The sequence below is a fragment of the Sphaerodactylus townsendi genome, linkage group LG15 (assembly GCF_021028975.2).
Source record: "Sphaerodactylus townsendi isolate TG3544 linkage group LG15, MPM_Stown_v2.3, whole genome shotgun sequence".
Taxonomy (NCBI): Eukaryota; Metazoa; Chordata; class Lepidosauria; order Squamata; family Sphaerodactylidae; genus Sphaerodactylus; species Sphaerodactylus townsendi.
Genome location: NC_059439.1, coordinates 17,813,175 through 17,834,164, shown reverse-complemented (window position 1 = coordinate 17,834,164; position 20,990 = coordinate 17,813,175). Strand labels below are relative to the sequence as shown.

At 46.8% G+C, this 20,990-nt stretch overlaps 1 protein-coding gene across 1 annotated transcript in view; it reads left to right on the top strand.

The window, feature by feature from the left end:
- Positions 1-4,565: 4,565 nt before the first annotated feature.
- HDAC5 (histone deacetylase 5) overlaps positions 4,566-20,990 on the top strand; it is a 102,818-nt gene continuing 86,393 nt past the window's right edge. Inside the window, exon 1 of the mRNA XM_048516450.1 lies at positions 4,566-5,414. Coding sequence (XP_048372407.1) covers positions 5,264-5,414 — 151 coding nt within the window. The 5' untranslated portion in view covers positions 4,566-5,263. The remainder of the gene's footprint in view (positions 5,415-20,990) is intronic.

Sequence of the window (20,990 nt, the reverse complement as noted above, 5' to 3'; positions counted from 1 at the left end):
TCTAGATCAACCTGACAAGTAGATGTTGAATAATGTAGATGTTGAATAATATCTGTGAGAGAATCATCCCTGTGTGGGACTCTGCATACCAGTGAGTGGCAGGCGGAAGTTCTCTCTCTGATTGCTACCTCTGTCCCTGGCCTTGGAGACATTGGTGCAACATCTGTAAAGCTGTCCCACAGATCCCAATGTTGGCACGATGTCAAGATGTCATAAGCGACCAAGCCAAACGCTGCTGTCAAGTCAAGCAGTAGCAGCACCTCAGACTCACCTTGGTCCAGGTGTCTCCAAAGGTCATCTGTGAGGGCGGTCAGAGCCATCTCCACCCCATGGCCATCGCAGCAGCTGGACTGGAAAAAGATCCAAGGCTGATGTTTCCTACAGAAACCCCTGGAGCTGGTTAGCAGCTGCCCTTTCAGTGATCTTGCCCAGGAAAGGAAAATGTTTCTCCACCTCCCCAAAATGTTTAAGGGCTAGAATTCCTGCTCGATATTTCTGCTGTGATGTTTCAGCACAATCTTAAACGGAGTTGATTCCCTTCTGTTGATTCAGTGGGCTTAGAAAAACTTTTTATCTTATTTAATCCATTTTAATGCCACTTTCCCGCCAAGTTTAGGGTCCCCGAGGCGGCCTAGAAACATGAAAATAAACTTTTTAACAACACACAATGAAACGAAATGCACGAACAAGAAGGTGGATCCATGAGCAAGGTTCAATGGGTTGTGTAAGCGAACAACATAATGGAAAGAAACAAATTCAATCACTACCTTACCTTACCTGGTGAAAGTGCCAAAGAGGAGAAACTGGTTGTACTAGGTCAGTGGAAATTTCCTCCACCATGGAACAAAAAAGAAAACCAGCCATGAAGGCTAGAAGAACAGGATGAATTGTTTGCAAGAAACTGGACAGCTGTTGAGGAACTGACAACAGGCCTAGCTTGTTTGGGAATACCGGTACTTCCACCTAAGGATTTGCTCTCAGGTAGAACCACAGCCTGCCCCCATTTGGGGGGAGGGGTCATTTCCATATGATCCATGGCATTCTAGAACGTTTCCTTTTAAGCTAGATTTTAAAAAGTCCTTTGTTCGACATCCAGTCTGAAGTGGATAATGGACCTTAACCAGTGGTGGGATCCAAAAATGTTAGTAACAGGTTCCCATGGTGGTGGGATTCAAACTGTGGTGTAGCACCAGTGGGGCGGGGGCGGGGGATTCCGAGGGTGGGGCTGTGGCAAGGACGCAGCCGCTGCGCCGGTCCTTGGGCGGGAAACGAATGAACGCAGGCGCAGGCTGCCACACACACCGGTGCACCTCCTGCTAGACTGCTTCAAGTTCTGCACGCTACTGCTGAGAGGAGGGGCGTAACTAAGGCAAAAATCATGTGGCAAAATCACCAATTAGTAACCCCCTCTCGGCACACACAAATAATTAGTAACCTACTCTCGGGAACCTGTGAGAACCTGCTGGATCCCACCTCTGAGTCCTTAGCCCCATTTCAAAAATGGTGACACTCAACGTTGGTGTTCCTCCCACCTTTTAATCCCTAAACAATGCGGCTCTCCAGATGTTCATGGACTACAATTCCTGTCAGCCCCTGCCAGCATGGCCAATTGGCCATGCTGGCAGGGGCTGATGGGATTTGTAGTCCATGAACATCTGGCGAGCCTCAGGTTGCAGACCCCTGCCTTAAGATACTTCGCTTTTTTCCTGCAGTCACCATACTGACACTCTGTGGTGCAGCCCCAACCCAATTAAGTCCATCGGGGGGGCATCATGGGGGGGAGGGATGATTATGTATTTTTAGGAGGGGGGAGCGGGATGGTCTTAAAGTATATTTATGATGATTTTCAGATGATGTGTTTTACAACTGAATCCCCCAATCCCTATTGCTGAACTGCTGAACCCTGAGTCCCCATTGCTTTCAATGGCCTTTGTCATCGGCCTTATTTTAACTTCGATTTGAAATTGAGCTTTCAGTTGATTTTAATGTAAATGTTTTCAAACCGGATTAGATTGGATTTTAACTGTCCCTGTTTTAAATTGTTTTAACCAGATTAGAGTGGATTTTAACTGGTATAACTGTTTTAAACTGTTTTAATTGTTTATTTAATCAATGTATTTAATCATTCAATCAATAAATTGTACAATTTACTACTATTAAGCCGCTCTGAGCTCTGTTTGCCCTTTGTCCTATTCAGAAGCTTATAGGAAATTAAAAGGTCAACTATTGGATAGAGAGTTCTCTACCCTAATCACCGCAGCCAAGAAAACGTGCTCCCCCCCTGTATTTTTCTCTCCCATTTGAACGGGGCCACTTGGCACACTACCTGTATTGCTTAATAAACCCTGCTCAAAGGAGAGCCATAATGCTCGCCAGGTTTAATGTTATGCCTTCTGCCTTGTTACATGGCAGATTTAATAAGCAAGAAAAGGCTAAAAGGTTGTGCCCATGTAACGATGGCTCATTGAATCTCTGGCCCACCAATTACTTCACTGTCTCAGATTCAAGGAAATCAGATCCAAGTATGTGAATCTTACTCCTTTACATTTACCCGATCTCCCCGATTTAATTAGATTATACTACTTGTTGGACAACCCTGATCCTTCTCTCTGTATGATAGTGGCAGACATTCTCCTGGAAATTACTAAACGCCAGTAGATTTCCTTTGACCTAACATGTATTTTGTATTGTATATGCTTTTTAATCCGTTTTTTATTATTGTTGTACTGCTGTCTATGCCAATAAAGGCTTGCTTCTTGCTATCACTAAACTGGATCCTGGATACAACGTACAGGAGCAGCTGGAGCAGCAGTGGCATAGTGGTTAAGAGCAGTTGCGTTCTAATTTGGAGGAATCGGGTTTGATTCCCCATTCTGCCGCCTGAGCTGTGGAGGCTTATCTGGGGAAATCAGATTAGCCTGTGCACTCCCACACACGCCAGCTGGGTGACCTTGGGCTAGTCACAGTTCTTCTGAGCTCTCTCAGCCCCACCTACCTCACAGGGTGTTTGTTGTGAGGGGGGGAGGGAAAGGAGATTGTCAGCCCCTTTGAGTCACCTACAGGAGAGAAAAGGGGGATGTAAATCCAAACTCTTCTTAATGTTCATGCCAGTGTTTGTACACCTTTGTTTAACCTCAGCATTTTACCAGAATTCCTGGTATTAAAAAAGGAGAGGCGAGGGTGGTCACATGTGAATGCAGCCTTAGAGGACCTGGTGTCACCAACCCTGGAGAACTGAAACAACACCACAATCCAGAGTAAATGATCAACAAAAAGCCAAAATAAGACTGCCCTTTTTTTGCATCACTAAAACCGTACAACGTAACCTTACTGATCATTGACATGTTGGTTAATCCGTAAAGCTTCTACAACCCAAACACTGCCTGTTGCGAGTGTTCTGTTATGGACCAGCTCAAGTGAAGGGTCCAGACCAGTTATAAATAGACTCAAGGGGCACACCAGACATTTCTTTCAGTACGTTGGCCTAAATCTGTGCATGGTTCACACTTGCATTACTGGCAACCGTTCACTTCAATCGTTTCCCTTCCGTAAACCACCTCTGGGTCAGCCCTGGTTAGTATTTTGATAGGAGACCACCAAGGAATACCAGGTTCATTATGCAGAGGAAGGCAGTGGCAAACCACCTCTGTTGGTCTCTTGTCTTGAAAACCAGGTTGCCATAGGTCGACTCTGACTTGACAACACTTTGCATACATAAAACATCTCTGAGAAGCCTGTGAGGTCTCTAAAAGTTTTTGCCTGCCGTTCCCTTCACGTACTTGTTATTCTGGCATCCCACCACCTACCCTTCTGGTATACTTTAGCTTATATTATTTTCTTTTTTTAAAGAGCTGCATTTCTTTCTTTCTTTCTTTCTTTCTTTCTTTCTTTCTTTCTTTCTTTCTTTCTTTCTTTCTTTCTTTCTTTCTTTCTTTCTTTATTTCTTTCTTTCTTTCTTCCTTCCTTCCTTCCTTCCTTCCTTCCTTCCTTCCTTCCTTCCTTCCTTCCTCTCTTAGTTCCTCTTCCTTCCTTCTCTCAGTGCCCCTTCCTTCCTTCCTTCCTTCCTTCCTTCCTTCCTTCCTTCCTTCCTTCCTTCCTTCCTTCCTTCCTTCCTTCCTTCCTTCCTTCCTTCCTTCCTTCCTTCCTTCCTTCCTTCCTTCCTTCCTTCCTTCCTTCCCCTTGCATTTTTCAGATTATCACCTCTTGGGGTTTTTTTAAAAAAATTCTTTTAAAAAAGTCTAAGGAGCTTTTTTTTTTTACAAATGAGAATATGCCTCTTTAAGAACACTGGCTTTTAATAAACACAGTAGCTGTCGATGGACACGGGCATCCATGACAGAGAAGCAGCCATTCCGCCCCCTTTTGTTCTGGCCTCCCATTCCTTTCCTCAGCTTGGCAGCCGGCGCAGCCTTTCCCCCCGGGAATCTTGTCCACTGACCCCTGTGGTGGAAATGCAGCTTCTGATAGGCAGGCGGTTCCTTTCTCCTGAACCATCCCAGGCTCCCAGAGAGCTTGGCTGGGTTTATTTTTAGCTAGCCCCTCCCCACTTTCTATTTCAGGTCACCCCCGGCAGAAGCCATCTCGTTCGGTGGCAGGGACGGGGAGAAACAAAACCCCACACTTGTGCCTTGGTAAAAAGGGGTCCTTTTGGTAAAAGGGGGTCTTTGCAAGGAAAATGACAGCCGTTGCTTTACTGGAGATCTCTGCTTGAGACTGGAGCCAGAATTCCGGTTTTGTGGAGGGTTTTCTTTTTCCGTTTTTGGATCTTTTCGCCTGTCTTGTGTCTAAGGAGGTCTTACTAAATCCACCTCTCTCTGTGTGAATCCGGTTGCTGCTGAGGTGTAAAACCCCCCCCCCCCCCCCCCTTATTCGTCACCCCGGTTTCCTTCTACATCTTGAGATTCGTCTAGCTCTTTTTTTCTGGAGTTGAGAAAGCCGTTGCCCTCCATCTCTGCTCAACCCCTGAGACAGTTCGGACGCAAGAAAAAAAAATGTATTTTCCTTTCCTGGCGGCTTCAATTTAGTTTTGGGCTGTGTTCTGTTTTCCCTTTTCCTCATTGCTGAACGACAATTAACTTTCCCAGCAAAATGCTTCCACAGAGAGGACAGCTGTATATGTTTGTGTCTGGAATAAGATGTTGACTAGCTTGCGAAGGCCGTGTAGCACAAAAACAGACAACTCCCCGAGCTTTTTGGTTGCGCGACGGATTATCCTGAAGGGAAACTGAAGTGGATCACCGGCAGTGCGTGATTGCTCCTTGGCATGCTTCTTGTATCCTCGGCACGGGGACTGTCGGAGATGTTGCAGACGATTTACGAAACCGAATCGTGTTTCTCTTCAGATGGAGTTTCTGGACGCGAACCGTCGCTGGAGCTCCTGTCGCGAGCACAGATCCATGGCCTACCTGTGGCAGGTGAGTGTTTGCACACCCGGTGTGTCCTGAGAGTAAACAAGTCGAGCATGTTGGGGGGTTGGTTTGGACCTTGGGACGGAGCAGCTGATGCATAAGAGAGCACAAGATAATGTTCTTGTATGTTGCGCATCGCTGTCTGAGTTTAAAGCAATTGGTGTTCTGTTGAAACTGGCCCACACGCGGCAGACAGCAATGTGGAAGATATTCTAGGTGCTTGGAATGCCCCTAAGTTGGACATTGGCACCTGGAAATGTGAATCTTTGTGCAACGTCAGTGCCTAAAACAACAGATATTTGATTTTGGAAAGAAGGGATTTTAACATTTTCATTCATGGCAATAGACTTTTCCGTGTTGGCCCCATGAAATGCATTGTAGAACGGAATGGAATGGAATCTTATTTTGATACTGAGCATCTTATTTTGATGCTGAGCATGCTCTGCATAGAAAATTATATTGTCTCTTCTGGCTTTCTCGTATAGGCATGGGTCTGTCAACAAGCATGTTTCTCCTCAATGGTTGTGTTTACTGGATTGGGTTGAGAGTGTTTCTGCTCCAAATTGCTATCCAGCCGCTTAACAACAAGGGAATGGGCTCGATTCCCAAGCTGTTCATTTGACATAAGCCAGTTCATGCCTTCTGTGCTAGGAACTGCTTTTCTTTCTCCCTGTAACCTCTGCAAATGTTTCCTATGGCATTCATGGGGCCACTCCCTTGATTGAAAAAGGGCCCTGTAAAGTATCTTGGTGCCGATCCTCCCAAGAAGGATGTATTGCAGGATTTCATCAGGAGCTCCAGTTGTGGCCCTCCTTATCACGTGCATAGGGGCTGCTACACAGTGAGGACACCGCCACACAATGGGGCTCCCAGTACTTCGAAAATTCAAGTGTCGTGGAGTTTCAAGACGTGGAGTTGGTCTGTAGGATTCTGCAGTATTTTCCCCGGGGATTTGCAAAGAGGCATGCACCTATAGTGTGGTAGAACTTTTATCTCGTTGTTGATGTTAGAAAAAGCAAACATGTGAGAAGCTCGTCTTAGCTGCAAGTCTGTCCTCTAGTGAGAACATGGAGCATTTCCCCTCCTTTCCTGCTAGCCCATGGCTGGGCGTGAGCAACACAATATTCGTTACCTGTCCTGAGAGGTCTATGCACACAGCACAGGTTACTCTGCCTGTTCAGAGGCTCAAGTAGGTTATGCTCCTAGAAAGGAGTGAAATCTTCACATCAGAGATGCCTGCAGGCTTTACATGCATTCAGGGACTGTGTACATTGGGGTGCCTCTTGCGCTCGGCCACGTACCTGGATGAGGTGTTTTTCTTGCCTGTGATTGTACTCACAATTGTCTTGGTATGACCCGGTGTTGGGTTTTGCTGATCCTCTGGTTGTTGCCAGGAGTTCTCTCAGTTACTGTTCTCTCACTGTTTCTAACGAACCTAACCTTAAAGCAAAGTAGGGGATTGCTTCCATGTTATTTGAGTTTTCTTCTTTTTCTATTTCAGGATAACACTTGGCTTACTGACTTGGGTGATATGGTACAATTCGCTCTGCAGGTTTTTTTGGGGGGAGCTATGCAGATACACTGTTTAGTTGTGGCCCAAGGATTGCCACGCAAGCATCGCTGAGCACGATAGTCCTTTCTGGCAGCGAAGGCAAATTTTATTAGATGGGTCTGTTGATATTTTCTGGCGCTGTGACTCTACTGACTTTCTGAGTTTTTTGTTGCTTTATTGTAAACCTTGGCGGACATCATAATGTAAAGATCCAAAGGAGACATCATGGCACTGGTTCTGGTGGGTTTTCTGGGCGGTGTGGCCGTGGTCTGGTAGATCTTGTTCCTAACGTTTTGCCTGCATCTGTGGCTGTCATCTTCAGAGGTGTATCACAGAGCGAAGTGTGTTACCCACTGTGATGCACCTCTGAAGATGCTGGTCACAGGTGCAGGCGAAACGTCAGGAACAAGATCTACCAGACCACGGCCACACAGCCTGGAAAACGCCCAACAACCAGTTGAATCCGGCTGTGAAAGCCTTTGACAATACATCACAACACATTTGTGTGAGGCTGCCGCAGCAATTTTTTTTAAAAAAAAAAAATTAAAAATTCAGTCAAGGTTCTTTGTAGACTTTTTTCAAAAAAAATGGTAAATTGCTTGTCAGCGATCCTGTAGATCACAGGTGTCAAACTCGCGGCCCTCCAGATGTTATGGACTACAGTTCCCATCATCCACTGCCAGCATCATGCTGGCAGGGGATGATGGGAACTGTAGTCCATAACATCTGGAGGGCCACGAGTTTGACACCTATGCTGTAGATGGTACCAAGTCTGAATAGTGGATGAGATGATCCATTTCAGGGCTCCCCATTCTCTTTGAACCTGCAAGCTCCCCTCGCATTCTGACACTGAGAGGTGGATTCAGAAATCATAGAATCATACAGTTGGAAGAGACCACAAGGGCCATCAAGTCCAACCCCCTGCCATGCTTTGAAGCAGGGGTCCCCAAACTACGGCCCGGGGGCCAAATGTGGCCCCCTGAAGGCATTTATCCGGCCCGCCAGGCATGGCAGCGATGGCTCCATTCATGTGCAGTGGGGGTTCGAGGGAGAGGAGGAACCGGCCCCAATGGCCGTTGATTGCAGTTACATGATGGCACCCCCAAATCTCCATGAATTTTCTGACCCAGAGTTGGAAACCTTACATGTGGCAACGCCTGCTCCGCCCTTCCCTCTCGGCTACTCCATGTGTTGCTCTCAGGCTTTCTGTTCTGCCTCACTCCCATTGGCATCAGCCAGGCTGGCGAATCGCTCGCTGGCTGCTGGGGAGGAAAGAACCCAGGAAGATACCTGATCCTGGGTTAGATGGAATGCTTCATTGGGAAAGTTCTGCTTTTTTTTTTTTTTTACAGGGGAAGGTATTCCACAGCCTCCCCAACAATATTTGTAGCCCACCCTGTACTTGACATACTTTGGTCACTGTTCTAAAAATAGACCATGACAGAAAGGCTGAAAGGTGAAATCAAACATTTTACAATCATTTGTGCATAGGAATTTGTTCATAGTTTTTTTTAGTCCAGCCCTCCAACAGTCTGAGGGACAGTGAACTGGCCCCCTGTTTAAAAAGTTTGGGGATCCCTGCTTTGAAGCATTCCAAACAAAATGGCTACCACAAAATGGCTGCCCCAGGAAGTGCAGCCAGTCCCAAAAGGATACCACAGTTTAGCTTGAGTAACACCGTGCAGATCCTTGTGTTGTGGTGGCCCCAGCTGCTGCTAACGCAACATTTAAAGAATTCTGCACTGCCAATCAGATCTCCAGTAGCCAGTCAGAAGCATTGCTGGGCAAAAGCCCTGCCAGGCCCTACCCACTTCTTAAAAACACTTGGTGGCAGTGCTACAGATCCCAGTTTAATGCAACAAAACATAAAGAGAGCCGGTGCTGCATTTAGGTCCCAAATGCGAAAATAAAATATGCACGTACTCCATGTCTCTCCGTCGGACTGCCCAGCCTCCTGTACACAGGTGCTCAAAGAGGCGTGTAAGCTTTATTTTCGTACTCCGTGTGCTGTGGACAACAACAACTGAAATACTATCAGTTGCACTATGTTGGGTTGCCTTTGCGTGTGTGCCTGAACAACGGAAATTAGTTGTCTAGGGAGGTTATGTAATTTCCTTCCTTAGAGATTTCAAGCCTGGGTTGCTCATCCAACCAAATGTGGAGGTGAAATGGATTGTACTCCTGTACACTGCAGGTGTGTGTGCGCATGTGCCATTTGTTGAGAGCCCCCATATGCAGGGGGGCGGAGGGAAAGGCCAACCCACAAAAACTAGAAAATTAGATGAGACCGCCCCCAAATCTCCCATCTTAGAGACTGTATTTTGCTTGCAGGGGACTTTAAAAACAAACATAGGAAGCTTTTAAAAACATACTTCCATCTACAATCTGAAGTGATACAGCTTGGGGTTGTGGCTCAGTGCTTTGCATGCGGAAAATCCCAGCTTCAGTCTCTGGTCTATCCAGTTAAGAAGGTAGTGGCAAGTTGGGAGAGGTTTTTCTCATCCTTAGACTCCGGAGAGCTTCTATTCATCGCTGCAGCCGAGCTAAATGAACTGGTGGTCTGAATCGAGGCAGAATAACACTTTCAACAGGTTTATTCTTTCATTGTTAAACCATTTCATTCTGTTGTCTGGAGCCAGCGTGGTGTGGTGGTTAAGAGCAGGTGCTGAAGAATCTGGGTTTGATTCCCTGATCTGCCACTTGAGCTGTGGAGGCTTATCTGGTGAGCCAGATTCGCTTGTGCACTCCCAATGCATGCAAGCTGGGTGACCTTGGGCTAGTCACAGTTCTTTGGAGCTCTCTCAACCCCACCTACCTCACAGGGTATTTGTTGGGGGGGGGGGGAGGGAAAAGCGTTTGTAAGCCCCTTTGAGTCTCCTTGCAAGAGAGAAAGGGGGGGTATAAATCCAAACTCTTCTTCTAAATGAGGCCTGAGCCATGCGTTAGTCTTATAGGAGAAGGATCTCCAGGATCAGCCCTGTCTTTTCACGACTCCAAAATTATCCACGCATTATAAGAGAAAACGGGCAAAGCTCTAACCGAGATGCCCATTTTGACATTCTCCCGCTCTTCTGTAACTTCTACCGGCCAGCTCTGATCTAGAGTTAGAACGTTTGGTCAACCGTTTGTGTTAAAATTGGGAGGAAAACTGGAGTCCCACCGCAGGCTGGTTGGTGTGGATGACAGGAGAAGCCCTCGACAGACAGACAGTGATTGACAGATTGGCCTGTTTTTCCAAGCCTTGTTGGATTTTCAAGGAAAGGCTGAGCAGACATCTGGGAGGACGTGCATCTGCAGAGAGTGTAAAACGTCTGGTGCATCTGCTGTGCACAGTTCTGTGGACCCAGGCGTCCATTTTTGTGCTGTCTGCGTTGCCGGGGTTTAGAATCAGGGGGGTTGTTGACAAAGGGGAAAGAGAGCTAGGAAGATGCTCAAAGGTCTAGAATCTGTGCTAGGTGTGTTTCTCCTGGAGTGGAGCAGACTTGAGTTTGCATGTGCCATTTAAAGCACATCCCTTTTCCTCCCCGGTGTGCGTGTGTGAAAAACAGAAAGGGCATTTTGAGCGTGCTTGCATCAGACGGCTTCTGAATCGATCGAAGGCCTTGCAGGAAAGTTGGTTTGTAATTGCATTTCAGCTTTCCTGCGCTTCCACAGATAATTTTGGTCTGAAAAGAGACAGCTTTTATTTGAAAGGATGCAAGGGGGGGGAATCTTGGCAGAACGGTCAGGCCCTATTATCCGCTGTGCATTGGGCAAGAGACGGTGAGGGCTTTTTGCGTATAAGAAGGCAAATGAAACCAGGCGAATTTAACTATTTTTGACGGCCGAACTGTACGTTAACAGAAAGACAGAATACAATGCAATTTCTGGAAGCAAAATTCTCCAGGGAAAAGCAGTGAAGTTGGCGCTTAGCTCTTTCCCTGCCCACTGAATTCCCTCTCCCTGCAGAATTTCATCGGGTTAGGGAGATTAAGCATAGTTCTTGAAGTGTGGAAGCTGGAAGGGCGGGCAGGGATGGCTTGGGAAAGTAAGTAGGTAGAAAGGGTTAAACGTTCTTCTCTCCTTTTTTTTTGTGCATGAGCACCTGACTCATGGAGTATTCTGCCTAGGAAGTCCACAAAGCTGAACACAGAGCAGCCTGGGATGTTTCACACAGAGGATATCCTGTCCTAGGATGGGGGCTGGAACCCAGCGAGTCTTTCCCAAGTTTATGGTTTTAAAGTGAGTTAGTGTGATAACAGTGGTTAGAGTGTTGGACGAACATTTAGGAGGACCAAATTCAAACCCCCTCCTGCCACGGAAGGTCATCCGGTGATCTTGGGCCAGTCACGCTCTCCAGTGGTGGGATCCAAAAATTTTAGTAACAGGTTCCCATGGTGGTGGGATCCAAAAATTTTAGTAACAGGTTCCCATGGTGGTGGGATTCAAACTGTGGCGTAGCGCCAATGGGGCTGGGCTGGGCATTCCGGGGGCGGGACCGGGCATTCCGGGGGCGGGGCATTCCTGGGCGGGGCTGTGGCAAGGACTCAGCTGCTGTGCCGGTCCTTGGGTGGGAAACAAATGCACGCAGGTTCAGGCTGCCACACACGCCGGTGCACCTCCTGCTAGAGTGCTTCAAGTTCTGCGCGCTACTGCTGAGAGGGGCGTAACTAAGGCAAAAATCACGTGGCAAAATCACCAATTAGTAACCCCCTCTCGGCACACACAAATAATTAGTAACCTACTCTCGGGAACCTGTGAGAACCTTCTGGATCCCACCTCTGACTGGATCCCACCCCATCCCAGGTCCCTTCCGCACGTGCAGAATAAGGCACTTTCAATCCACTTCAGTGCCCTTTGCAGTTGGATTTCACTGTGCAGAATAGCAAAATCCACTTGCACACGATTGTGAAAGTGGATTGAAAAGTGCCTTATTCTGCATGTGCCAGTCTACCTCAAAGAGTTGTTGTGAGGTTAAAATGAGGAGGGAAGCATTATGTTGAAAGCCACTTCAGGTCTCCATTGGGGAGCACACTGGGTATAAACATCTAAATGGAATAAATATAATAGGTTTCCTCTGAAACAAAGGATCGTTCTTTTATTGAGGGCGGAGATACAAGTGTTTTGAGTGGGGTGAGTAGATCTTGAGGAGGGCTAGAAAGTGTCATTGTTCGTGTGCCATAAAATGTCAGCTGCTGTGACTTTTCAGGCAGAACAACCTGAGAAAGAGGGTAATTTAGAGAGGACAGTTAATTAGAGGGGGTGTCTCAAAGGGCAGGGGCATGTGTTGAGTTTTGTGGATTAAGGCTCAATGATGGGAGAAGAAGTTAGGGGGGAAAGCACTTGTTTGGACTCTCTTGTTGAGTGTACTGAGTGGTATTTAACCAAGGTTGTATCATGGAAAAGACCCCAAGGGCCATCAAGTCCAACCCCCTGCCATGCAGGAGCACGCAATCAAAGCATTCCCAATCAATGGCCATCCCCCAGCCTCTGTTTAAAAACTTCCAATGAAGGAGACTCCACCAAACTCCGAGGCAGTCTATTCCACAGTTGAACAGCCCTTACCGTCAGGAAGTTCTTCCTGATGTTTAGATGGAATATGTTTCCCTGTACTCTGGATTTATTACTCCTTGTCCTAGTCTTTGGAGCAGCAGAAAACAAACTTGTTCCCTCTTCAACATGGCATCCCTTCAAATGTTAACATGGCTGTTGCGTCATCCCTTAACCTTCTCTTCTCCAGACTAAACATACCTTGCTCCCTAAGCCGCTCCTTGTGGGACACAGAATCCAGACCTTTTATCCAGTGGCGGGATCCAAAATTTTTAGTAACAGGTTCCCATGGTGGTGGGATTCAAACAGTGGCGTAGCGCCAATGGGGCTGGGTGGGGCACGACAGGGGGCGTGGCCGGGCATTCCGAGGGCGGGGCATTAATAATTTCTCTGTTACTGTGAAAAACTCTTACTGTAAAAAAAAGATCCTAATTTCCAGCTGGTATCTCTCTGTCCATAATTTAAACTCGTTATAGCAAGTCCTATTGTCTACTGCCAACAGAAACAACTACTTCTCTGACTGCCTGCCAAATACTTCATACTTTCAAATACTTAATTTTGTTTCTAGAAATCAAAAGAAGGATACTTTCCTTAAACAAGGAACTTTACTATATTTCTAAACCATGTTTTTAAAACAGCCCAACAGGGAGAATTATCCCGTTTTCTACCTTCGCTAACCAGCCACATAGGAAACAACGGGACTTTATGATTTTTGGACCGAATGGAATTTCTAACGGAAAAGCAGACCCAATTAGTAACCCCCTCTCGGCACACACAAATAATTAGTAACCCACTCTCGGAAACTGGTGAGAACCTGCTGGATTCCCACCTCTGCTTTTATCATTTTGGTTTCCCTCCTCTGGATCTGTTCCAGCTGGTCAATATCCTTCTTGAATTGTGGTACCTAGAACTGGACACAGTATTCCAGGTGAGGTCTGACCAGTGCAGAATAGAGAGGTACAATTACATCCATTATCTAGACATTATGCTCCTACTCTACATGACTAATTTTAGATTAAGACGTGCATTCTCTTTAGCAAGATTTAATATTTTGCCATCTGTTTTACTTGAGGATCAGTTCCAAAAAATACCAAAGACCGAAAGATTATGCCCTTGCAATAGCATACAAGTAGAAACATTGGAGCTGTCCAAATAGGGAATACTTAAGGTATAAGCGTTGACCATTGTTTACATCTTTTAATGTGGATATGACAGATGATCAAAGGATAAAGTGTTTCCTGGATGGATCAAACCAGGATTTTTCTGAATTAGACATTATACTCCTGTTAATGCAACCCAGAATCACATTGGCTTTCTTGGCTGCTGCATCACGCTGCTGGCTTCCACGTGAGGCAGTTCTTCCAATTCCCCTCTCATTGCGTCCGTGAATGCAAAGGCGGCAGTGAGAAAAAGGAGCTCTGCCCGTACTCAGAAGCACAGTTGTTTTTATTACAGAGCCTTGCTTTGCCTTTAAAAACGTGTTTGGGGTCTGCGCCTTGCCTCCTTGTTGAGCCTCAAAGCTTCACTCCAGACCTTAAAAAGTTTCTGCATCAAACATGTGCTAAAGTTTGCCTGTGTGGCATGGAACCAGATGGGGCTTCTTTTCTGTCCGTGTCACAGAGCAATTATATTCCTCTTACATCAAGAAGAAAAGAGCGCCCGGCAGGAAATCTGGCTTGCTTGTAAATACTGGATTTAATTTAGGGGTATAAAATGGGGGGGGGGGGGGTTGTATCTTTTAAAAATTGCAATTAGTCCTTCTTTTAATTATAGCAGGGAGCCATGTGCTTAGATTAACAGGGGGGCTGGGGAGCAGTGTACTGTGCCCAATATTGTCGCCTTGCCTGACACTGAGCAGCTGTGAATTCAACCAGTCCCTTGGATAGGAGACCACAAAGATCTTCGTGTCAAGAGCACATAACAACAACTGTGAAGTGGTGGGTTCTGAAAGCGACAGAACAATTTGAAAAGCAACTGTCGTTTGAAAAGCAACTGATGAAATGGAGCACAACCAGATTCCCCTGTGTGTGGCACATGCAGCGCCAGCTCTTTTTGGGAGCCAGCGTGGTGTGGTGGTACAGAGGAGGTGAATTCTAATCTGGACAACTGGGTTTGATTCCTCACTCCTCCACCTGAGTGGCAGAGGCTTATCTGGTGAACCAGTTGTGTTTCCACACTCCTACATTCCTGCTGGGTGACCTTCGGCTAGTCGCAGTTCTCTCTGGACTCTCTCAGCCCCACCTACCTAACAAGGTGCCTGTTGTGGGGAGAGGAAAGGAAAGAGCTTGCAAGTCACCTTGGGTCTCCTTACAGGAGAGAAAGGTGGGGTATAAATCCAAACTCCTCCTCCTCCCTCCTCCTCCCAGCCTAATCTACCTCACAGGGTTATTGTGCGGTTCAAGGGTAGGAGAGGGAAGATGCTGCTATACGCTGCTTTAGGGAGAAAATAAATTCTTGAAGACTTTGCTCAGAATGGATTCCTCTAGTCTTGAGACTGCCGCAGCCTCGTCTCGCCAGCCTTTCCTTGTGATAATTTCCGTGAATTAAAAACACGTTTGCTAAAAAAACAAAACAAAACTTGGTCATCCTCCTCTATGGCCATGGGAGTTGCAGTTGGGGGGGGGGGGGTCATGCCCCTGCCCTGAATCCCAGCCTCTCGCTCAGCCAGCGGCTCAGGAAAGATTATCTCTGTGTTCCAGACATGCCCACTATTGCAAGAATCAGCATGCCTGACCCTCCAGACACAGTTTTCCGAATAGAGGGGGCCGTGCGGCGGGGAGCGCGGGCCAATCGAGAACACCCTGCCGTACAAACCCATAATAGCTAACGTGAGCTTTAAATAGCATGTTTCTAAGTACTGCACATCAACATTTTTAGCATGTCAGATATGGGTGCATGATAAAATGTAAGGAGTGAAAGGAAGAGACACATCTGACTGGGATTTCCATTTTATTCTAACTGTGCCACGCCCCTCCTTCTTTTGTTGGAGGGGTGGGGCAGGAGAGTGGATATAAGCAACATCTTTCGATTAATTTTCCCCTAGTAAAGCTTTTATGTGCCTGCACATCTTGACTGCACTTCTGTTGCCAGCTGATCTCTTTATTTCTTTAAATATTTGTAACTGACTATTCTCTCCAGTGGCTGAGAATATTCACAATTGACTATATTTGTAATTGACTATTCCAGTAGTGGTGAACCTTTGGCACTCCAGATGTTATGGACTACAATTCCCATCAGCCCCTGCCGATTGGCAATGCTGACGGGGGCTGATGGGAATTGAAGTCCATAACATCTGGAGTGCCAAAGGTTCGCCATCACGGCTGTTGATGAGAATATTTGTAATTGACTATTCTCTCCAGTTGCTGAGAATATTTGCAATTGACTATTCTGTCCAGTGGCTGAGAATATTTGCAATTGACTATTCTCTTCAGTGGCTGAGAATATTTGCAATTGACTATTCTGTCCAGTTGCTGAGAATATTTGCAATTGACTATTCTCTCCAGTGGCTGAGAATATTTGCAATTGACTATTCTCTCCAGTTGCTGAGAATATTTGCAGTTGACTATTCTCTCCAGTTGCTGAGAATATTTCCAATTTACTATTCTGTCCAGTTGCTGAGAATATTTGTAATTGACTGGTCTCTCTAGTGACTGACTCGCAGTTACCCAGCAAGCTTCAGCAGTCCAGTGGATACACGAACCTTGGTCTTCCAGATCCTAGAGTGACATTCAGACAGTTACACCATGCGGATTCCATCCTCATCTCATTTCTCAGTCCCACCTCCTCCAAACCCGTTGTGTCTATCTAGTGTCGATAACTGGCTTGAATCAGTTCTGTGCTCTTGCCTGGCAGTGTCGTAACATCGGCTGAGGTATAATTTATAAGCGAGGTATAAATCTCCTCTTCTTCCTCCTCCTCCTCTCTTTCCCAAACACAAATGATCAGAATACATTATTTTGTTTATTTAGGACACGAGTCCGGCAAATGAAGTTGCTTGGCGTTGCTTGCTTAATTTATTCTGCTTCCTGGCTAATTTTAAAAAAATGAATTTTTGTATGCTGAAGGAAGGGGTTGAAGATGTAAGATTATACAAGCCGAAGCTGCATCCGCATCAAAATAGCGCGGGTGTGTGTATGGCTGAACAGGACTCTAACAGAGTAGTCCCAAGCACGTATACTCAGATATTTATTTATATCCTGCCTTTCTGTCCAAAATATCACACAGCGCAGCCACCAAACATGAAATTCTATTCTAATACGTGAAATAATTAATTGTTAACTTTCAAAGTCCTTCTGGGCGCCGGGCTGCAGCTCCAGGTTTTAGCTCCTTTTAAAGGCATCAGCAGTCTGAGGGTGGGGCCGAGGAAGTGCAGAAGCTCACCGTAGATGGCAGAATCTCTGTTGGGCTACTCTTTAGTAAACGTGTTTAGGATTGCCACCTGAGACTCACGCAGGCACCCGCAGACACCAAAATGCAGTGTTTTCTCTCCCCCACCCCCACCCCGATGTTTCTGAATTATAAAGGTATGTACACAGCGAGCAGGAGAACAGCGCCACAAAGGCATTTGCTTGCTATTTCCTGACAGTCTGGCTTGTGGCAAGACAATGACAGCCAAACGCACAAGACCTTCTCAGGAATTTCAAAACCATCCAGTTGGCCTTTACCCTGTCTTCTCCTCCGAGAGATGACAGGAATGGCTGAGAACACTGTGCTCCTTCCTGACCTGGTATCTGAGGGCTCCACTAGATGAGATCTAAGAGATCCGCAATTAGGTTCTTGCAGGGTTTGTTGAAAAGCCTAAAAATGAACATGAACTTAGGGAGTTAGGGATGCTAAGTTTGGTGAAGAGAAAGTTAAGAGGTGACATGATGGGCATGTTTAGATATTTGAAGGGATGTCATGTTGGTGAGGGAGCAAGCTTGTCTTCTCTGCTGCTCCAGAGATTAGGACCAGGAGTGATGGGTTCAAGGTGAAGGAAAAGAGATGCCACCTAAACATCAGGAAGAACTTTCTGACTGTCAGGGCTGTTTTGGCGATGGAATTCACTGCCTTGGAGAGTGATGGAGTCTCCTTCTTTGGAGGTTTTTAAAGAGAGGCTCGATGAGCATATGTCAGGAGTGCCTTGATTGTGTGGTCCTGCATTGCAGGGGGTTGGACTTGATGGCCCTTGGGGGTCTCTTCCAACTCTGTGATTCTATGAATAGGAGAGTAGGGACCCCATGCATCCCTAGAGTGTTGGTGGAATGGCTTAATAAGAACTGGTCCCCATTTTTTCCTATTCCTTGCCATGCCTGCCCCATTGTCATCCTCCTTTGGCACTCTGAGCCTGGAGAAAAAGTTTTTTGGGAGGGAGGGTTGTCTGTGTAAGAATGCATGGCAGTGTCTAAGACAAAGATGTCAAACTCGCGGCCCTCCAGATGTTATGGACTACAGTTCCCCTCATCCCCCGCCACCATCATGCTGGCAGGGGATGATGGGAACTGTAGTCCATAACATCTGGAGGGCCGCGAGTTTGACACCTATGGTCTAAGAATACTAGCCTTGGTATTTTTAGAGTGAAGATCCAAGCTGCTTATGGCTCTCAACCAAGGTTTAACTCTCGTCGGGGCTGCCTTGGTGGTTCACCCTTTACCACTGTGTAGTGGATGTGACTCTAATGCCTTATTTGTGACTCACTACCCTTTGTCAAGGAAGTGACTCTGAAAGCGAAAATCAGGTAGCGTAATCATTTATTTCATCACTGCTAATTTCCCCTCCCCTTATCTTCAGATTTATAAACCCGGGTCTGTAGGCATTCTGTGTTTCCAGTTTCCATTTATTGCATCGCAAACTGATGTCATGAGTCAGCTAGATACAGATAGCCTTTAATGACATAGTACAAAGATTTAAAGTAAAAGACAAAAATTAAAAGACAAAGTTCAAAGCAAAATTAAGATCGTTTGTTTATGACCGTGCATAAATACCTGCTCGTTTGCTCTAGAGCATAGGTGTCAAACTTGCGGCCCTCCAGATGTTATGGACTACAGTTTCCATCACCCCCTGCCAGCATCATGCAGGGGGTGATGGGAACTGTAGTCCATAACATCTGGAGGGCCGCGAGTTTGACACCTGTGCTCTTGAGCATTCCTGGATTCATTGTTTAACAGATAAACAGTCTTCTGCTGGTCTGTCCAGCACTCTAAGCCCATCAATAAGGTTGAGAGGAACTTTGTTCTGGCCCCGTTAAGAAGGGGGCAGTAAAACAGAACGTGGTGTAATTTGTGCAGTTTTCAACGTGCAGATGCAAAAACGCTCGCTACGGGGTGTTTTGGAGCCTCTTCCATCCCTTAAAGCAGAAAGAAGCACATTGCATCTGGCCAAAGCGATGCCACATTGGTGCTCCGGATCAGAAGGAGCAAACAAATATCTGGCCACGCCAAGGGAGAGGAGAGAGCAGAACTTTTTTGCATGAGCTATCGATCCCTGATGTTCTAATTCAGAAAGTCTAGATCAGGGGTCTGCAACCTGCGGCTCTCCAGACGTTCATGGACTACAATTCCCACCATGCCAATTGACCATGCTGGCAGGGGCTGATGGGATTTGTAGTCCATGAACATCTGGAGAGCCGCAGGTTGCAGACCCCTGGTCTAGATTTTATGGTGGAGAACATCTCATTGGGAGGGAGCATGGCTATAACATCGGGAGGCAGGCCCAGGGCATGAGTCCGCTGGAAAGAAAATAGAGCTGCTTCTGATAACAGGGATAAACTTGAAACCATGGCCCCTCCTGCACATGCCGAATAATGCACTTTCAATCCACTTTCACAACTGTTTGCCAGTGGAGTTTGCTATTCCGCACTGTAAAATCCAGCTGCAAAGTGCACTGAAAGTGGATTGAAAGTGCATTATTCTGCATGCACGGAAGGGCCCATGTTGTGGCAGAGTTTCTCTTCACATCTAGAGAATGGAGGAATGAAAAATCAGAAGGCAGCTTCTGAAAGCCAAATGCTGACAACACATTACTGATTCTGGATTGCATTATAGCTGGTGTGTCAAAAAGCCGGTCCCATTTACAAACCAGCACGTGCGAGGAAGAGTTAAGCACCCTTTCCCTGCTAGTTCCTGAGTACTATGTAGCTCTGCCCTCAAGATGCCTTCAGATTTGGGATGCTGCGGCAGTGGCGTAGCTTCCATGGGACAGGGTGGGGACAGGCACCCCGGATGGACGCTGTTGGGGTCACGGGGGGGGGGGGGACTCGGCGTCTTCCCCGGGCTCCATTTTCCCTAGTTACGCCCCTGTGCTGATATGGGAAGCCTGGGAGCTGGGCTGCGAAGCAATAAGTCCCTTTGCTGTGGCAAATTAATTGCTTCTAACACAAGCCTGGCTTTTCCCCACGCTATCAATTAAAGTAGCAGGAGCCTGCTGGTGTGGGCTTCCTACCTACGCAAATCCCTGTCCGAAGAGACCAATAAGTCTGTCTGTCGTTTGCAAACATGACTGATTTTTTTGTCTCCGAGGGGCAAGCTTGGCATTTCTGTAACCATTTCTGTGCCTTCAGTCTCACTCTCTCGGGGGCAGCCTCCATGGTACACTTATAACAGCATGTAATGGAGGCCGCAGAGGGCCTTTCTCGCTTACAAAGCACTCCTCAAGAGTAGGGGTCATTTCCACCTCAGATGGGGCACTGGGAAGGGGTAGATTATGCTTGCGGTTGCCATTCTCTTTCCCCTGAAACCTGTCCCCTCACCAGCCAGTATGGACTCAGAGGCGTAATTAGACTGGGGGAAGGCAGGACATATGCCCTGGGCACCACCCCTTGAAGGGGGCACCAGCTTGTGCCCTGCAGCCTCCCAGCGGCCACTGTTGAGCTGAGTCCTGTCTGGAATTCCACATGACATTTGAGGGCTCAGTGTGCCTGTTCAATGCTGATCTCGGCCTGGCTGGGTTGAGCTTGAAACTGAATGCTTCCAAGCTCTACTTCACTGTTAAGATGGAGCTTGGGTGGGGCGAAACCAGCAGTATCAATCTGGAGTTGGGTGGAACAGTTGCTTGATCTGATGTTGAGCTCAGCCCGGCTAGGTTGAGCCTTAAACTGAACCTGGCCAACCTGAGCCCAGTGTTGATTGACAGCACTTCAAACGGAGGTGGGGGAGGGGCAGGGGGGAGGCATCAAGTAGTGCTTGCCCGGGGTTGCAAGAGGTTAAGCTCTTCGTTCCCTCTTGTCCTTTCTCCCTTGCCAAATCCTTCTTCTGGGGAGGATGCTTTACAAAGGAGAGGAGACCCATCATTTTACCTTTTCTCCTCTTTGATCCCTCTCATCTCTGCACTGGCTTTCTTGCCACTCTTCACAAATACTAGGTAGATTTTTTTGAATTGGGTATAAATAGTTCATTTCCTCCTCCTTCCACCTCCCTTTTACATGAAAATGGGGATGAAGGCTGCCATCTTTTCAGGACCGAATTGGGTAAGGAGCCGAATCTATTAGATACTTTTTTTTTGCCAATCCAAATCATGCACAATAT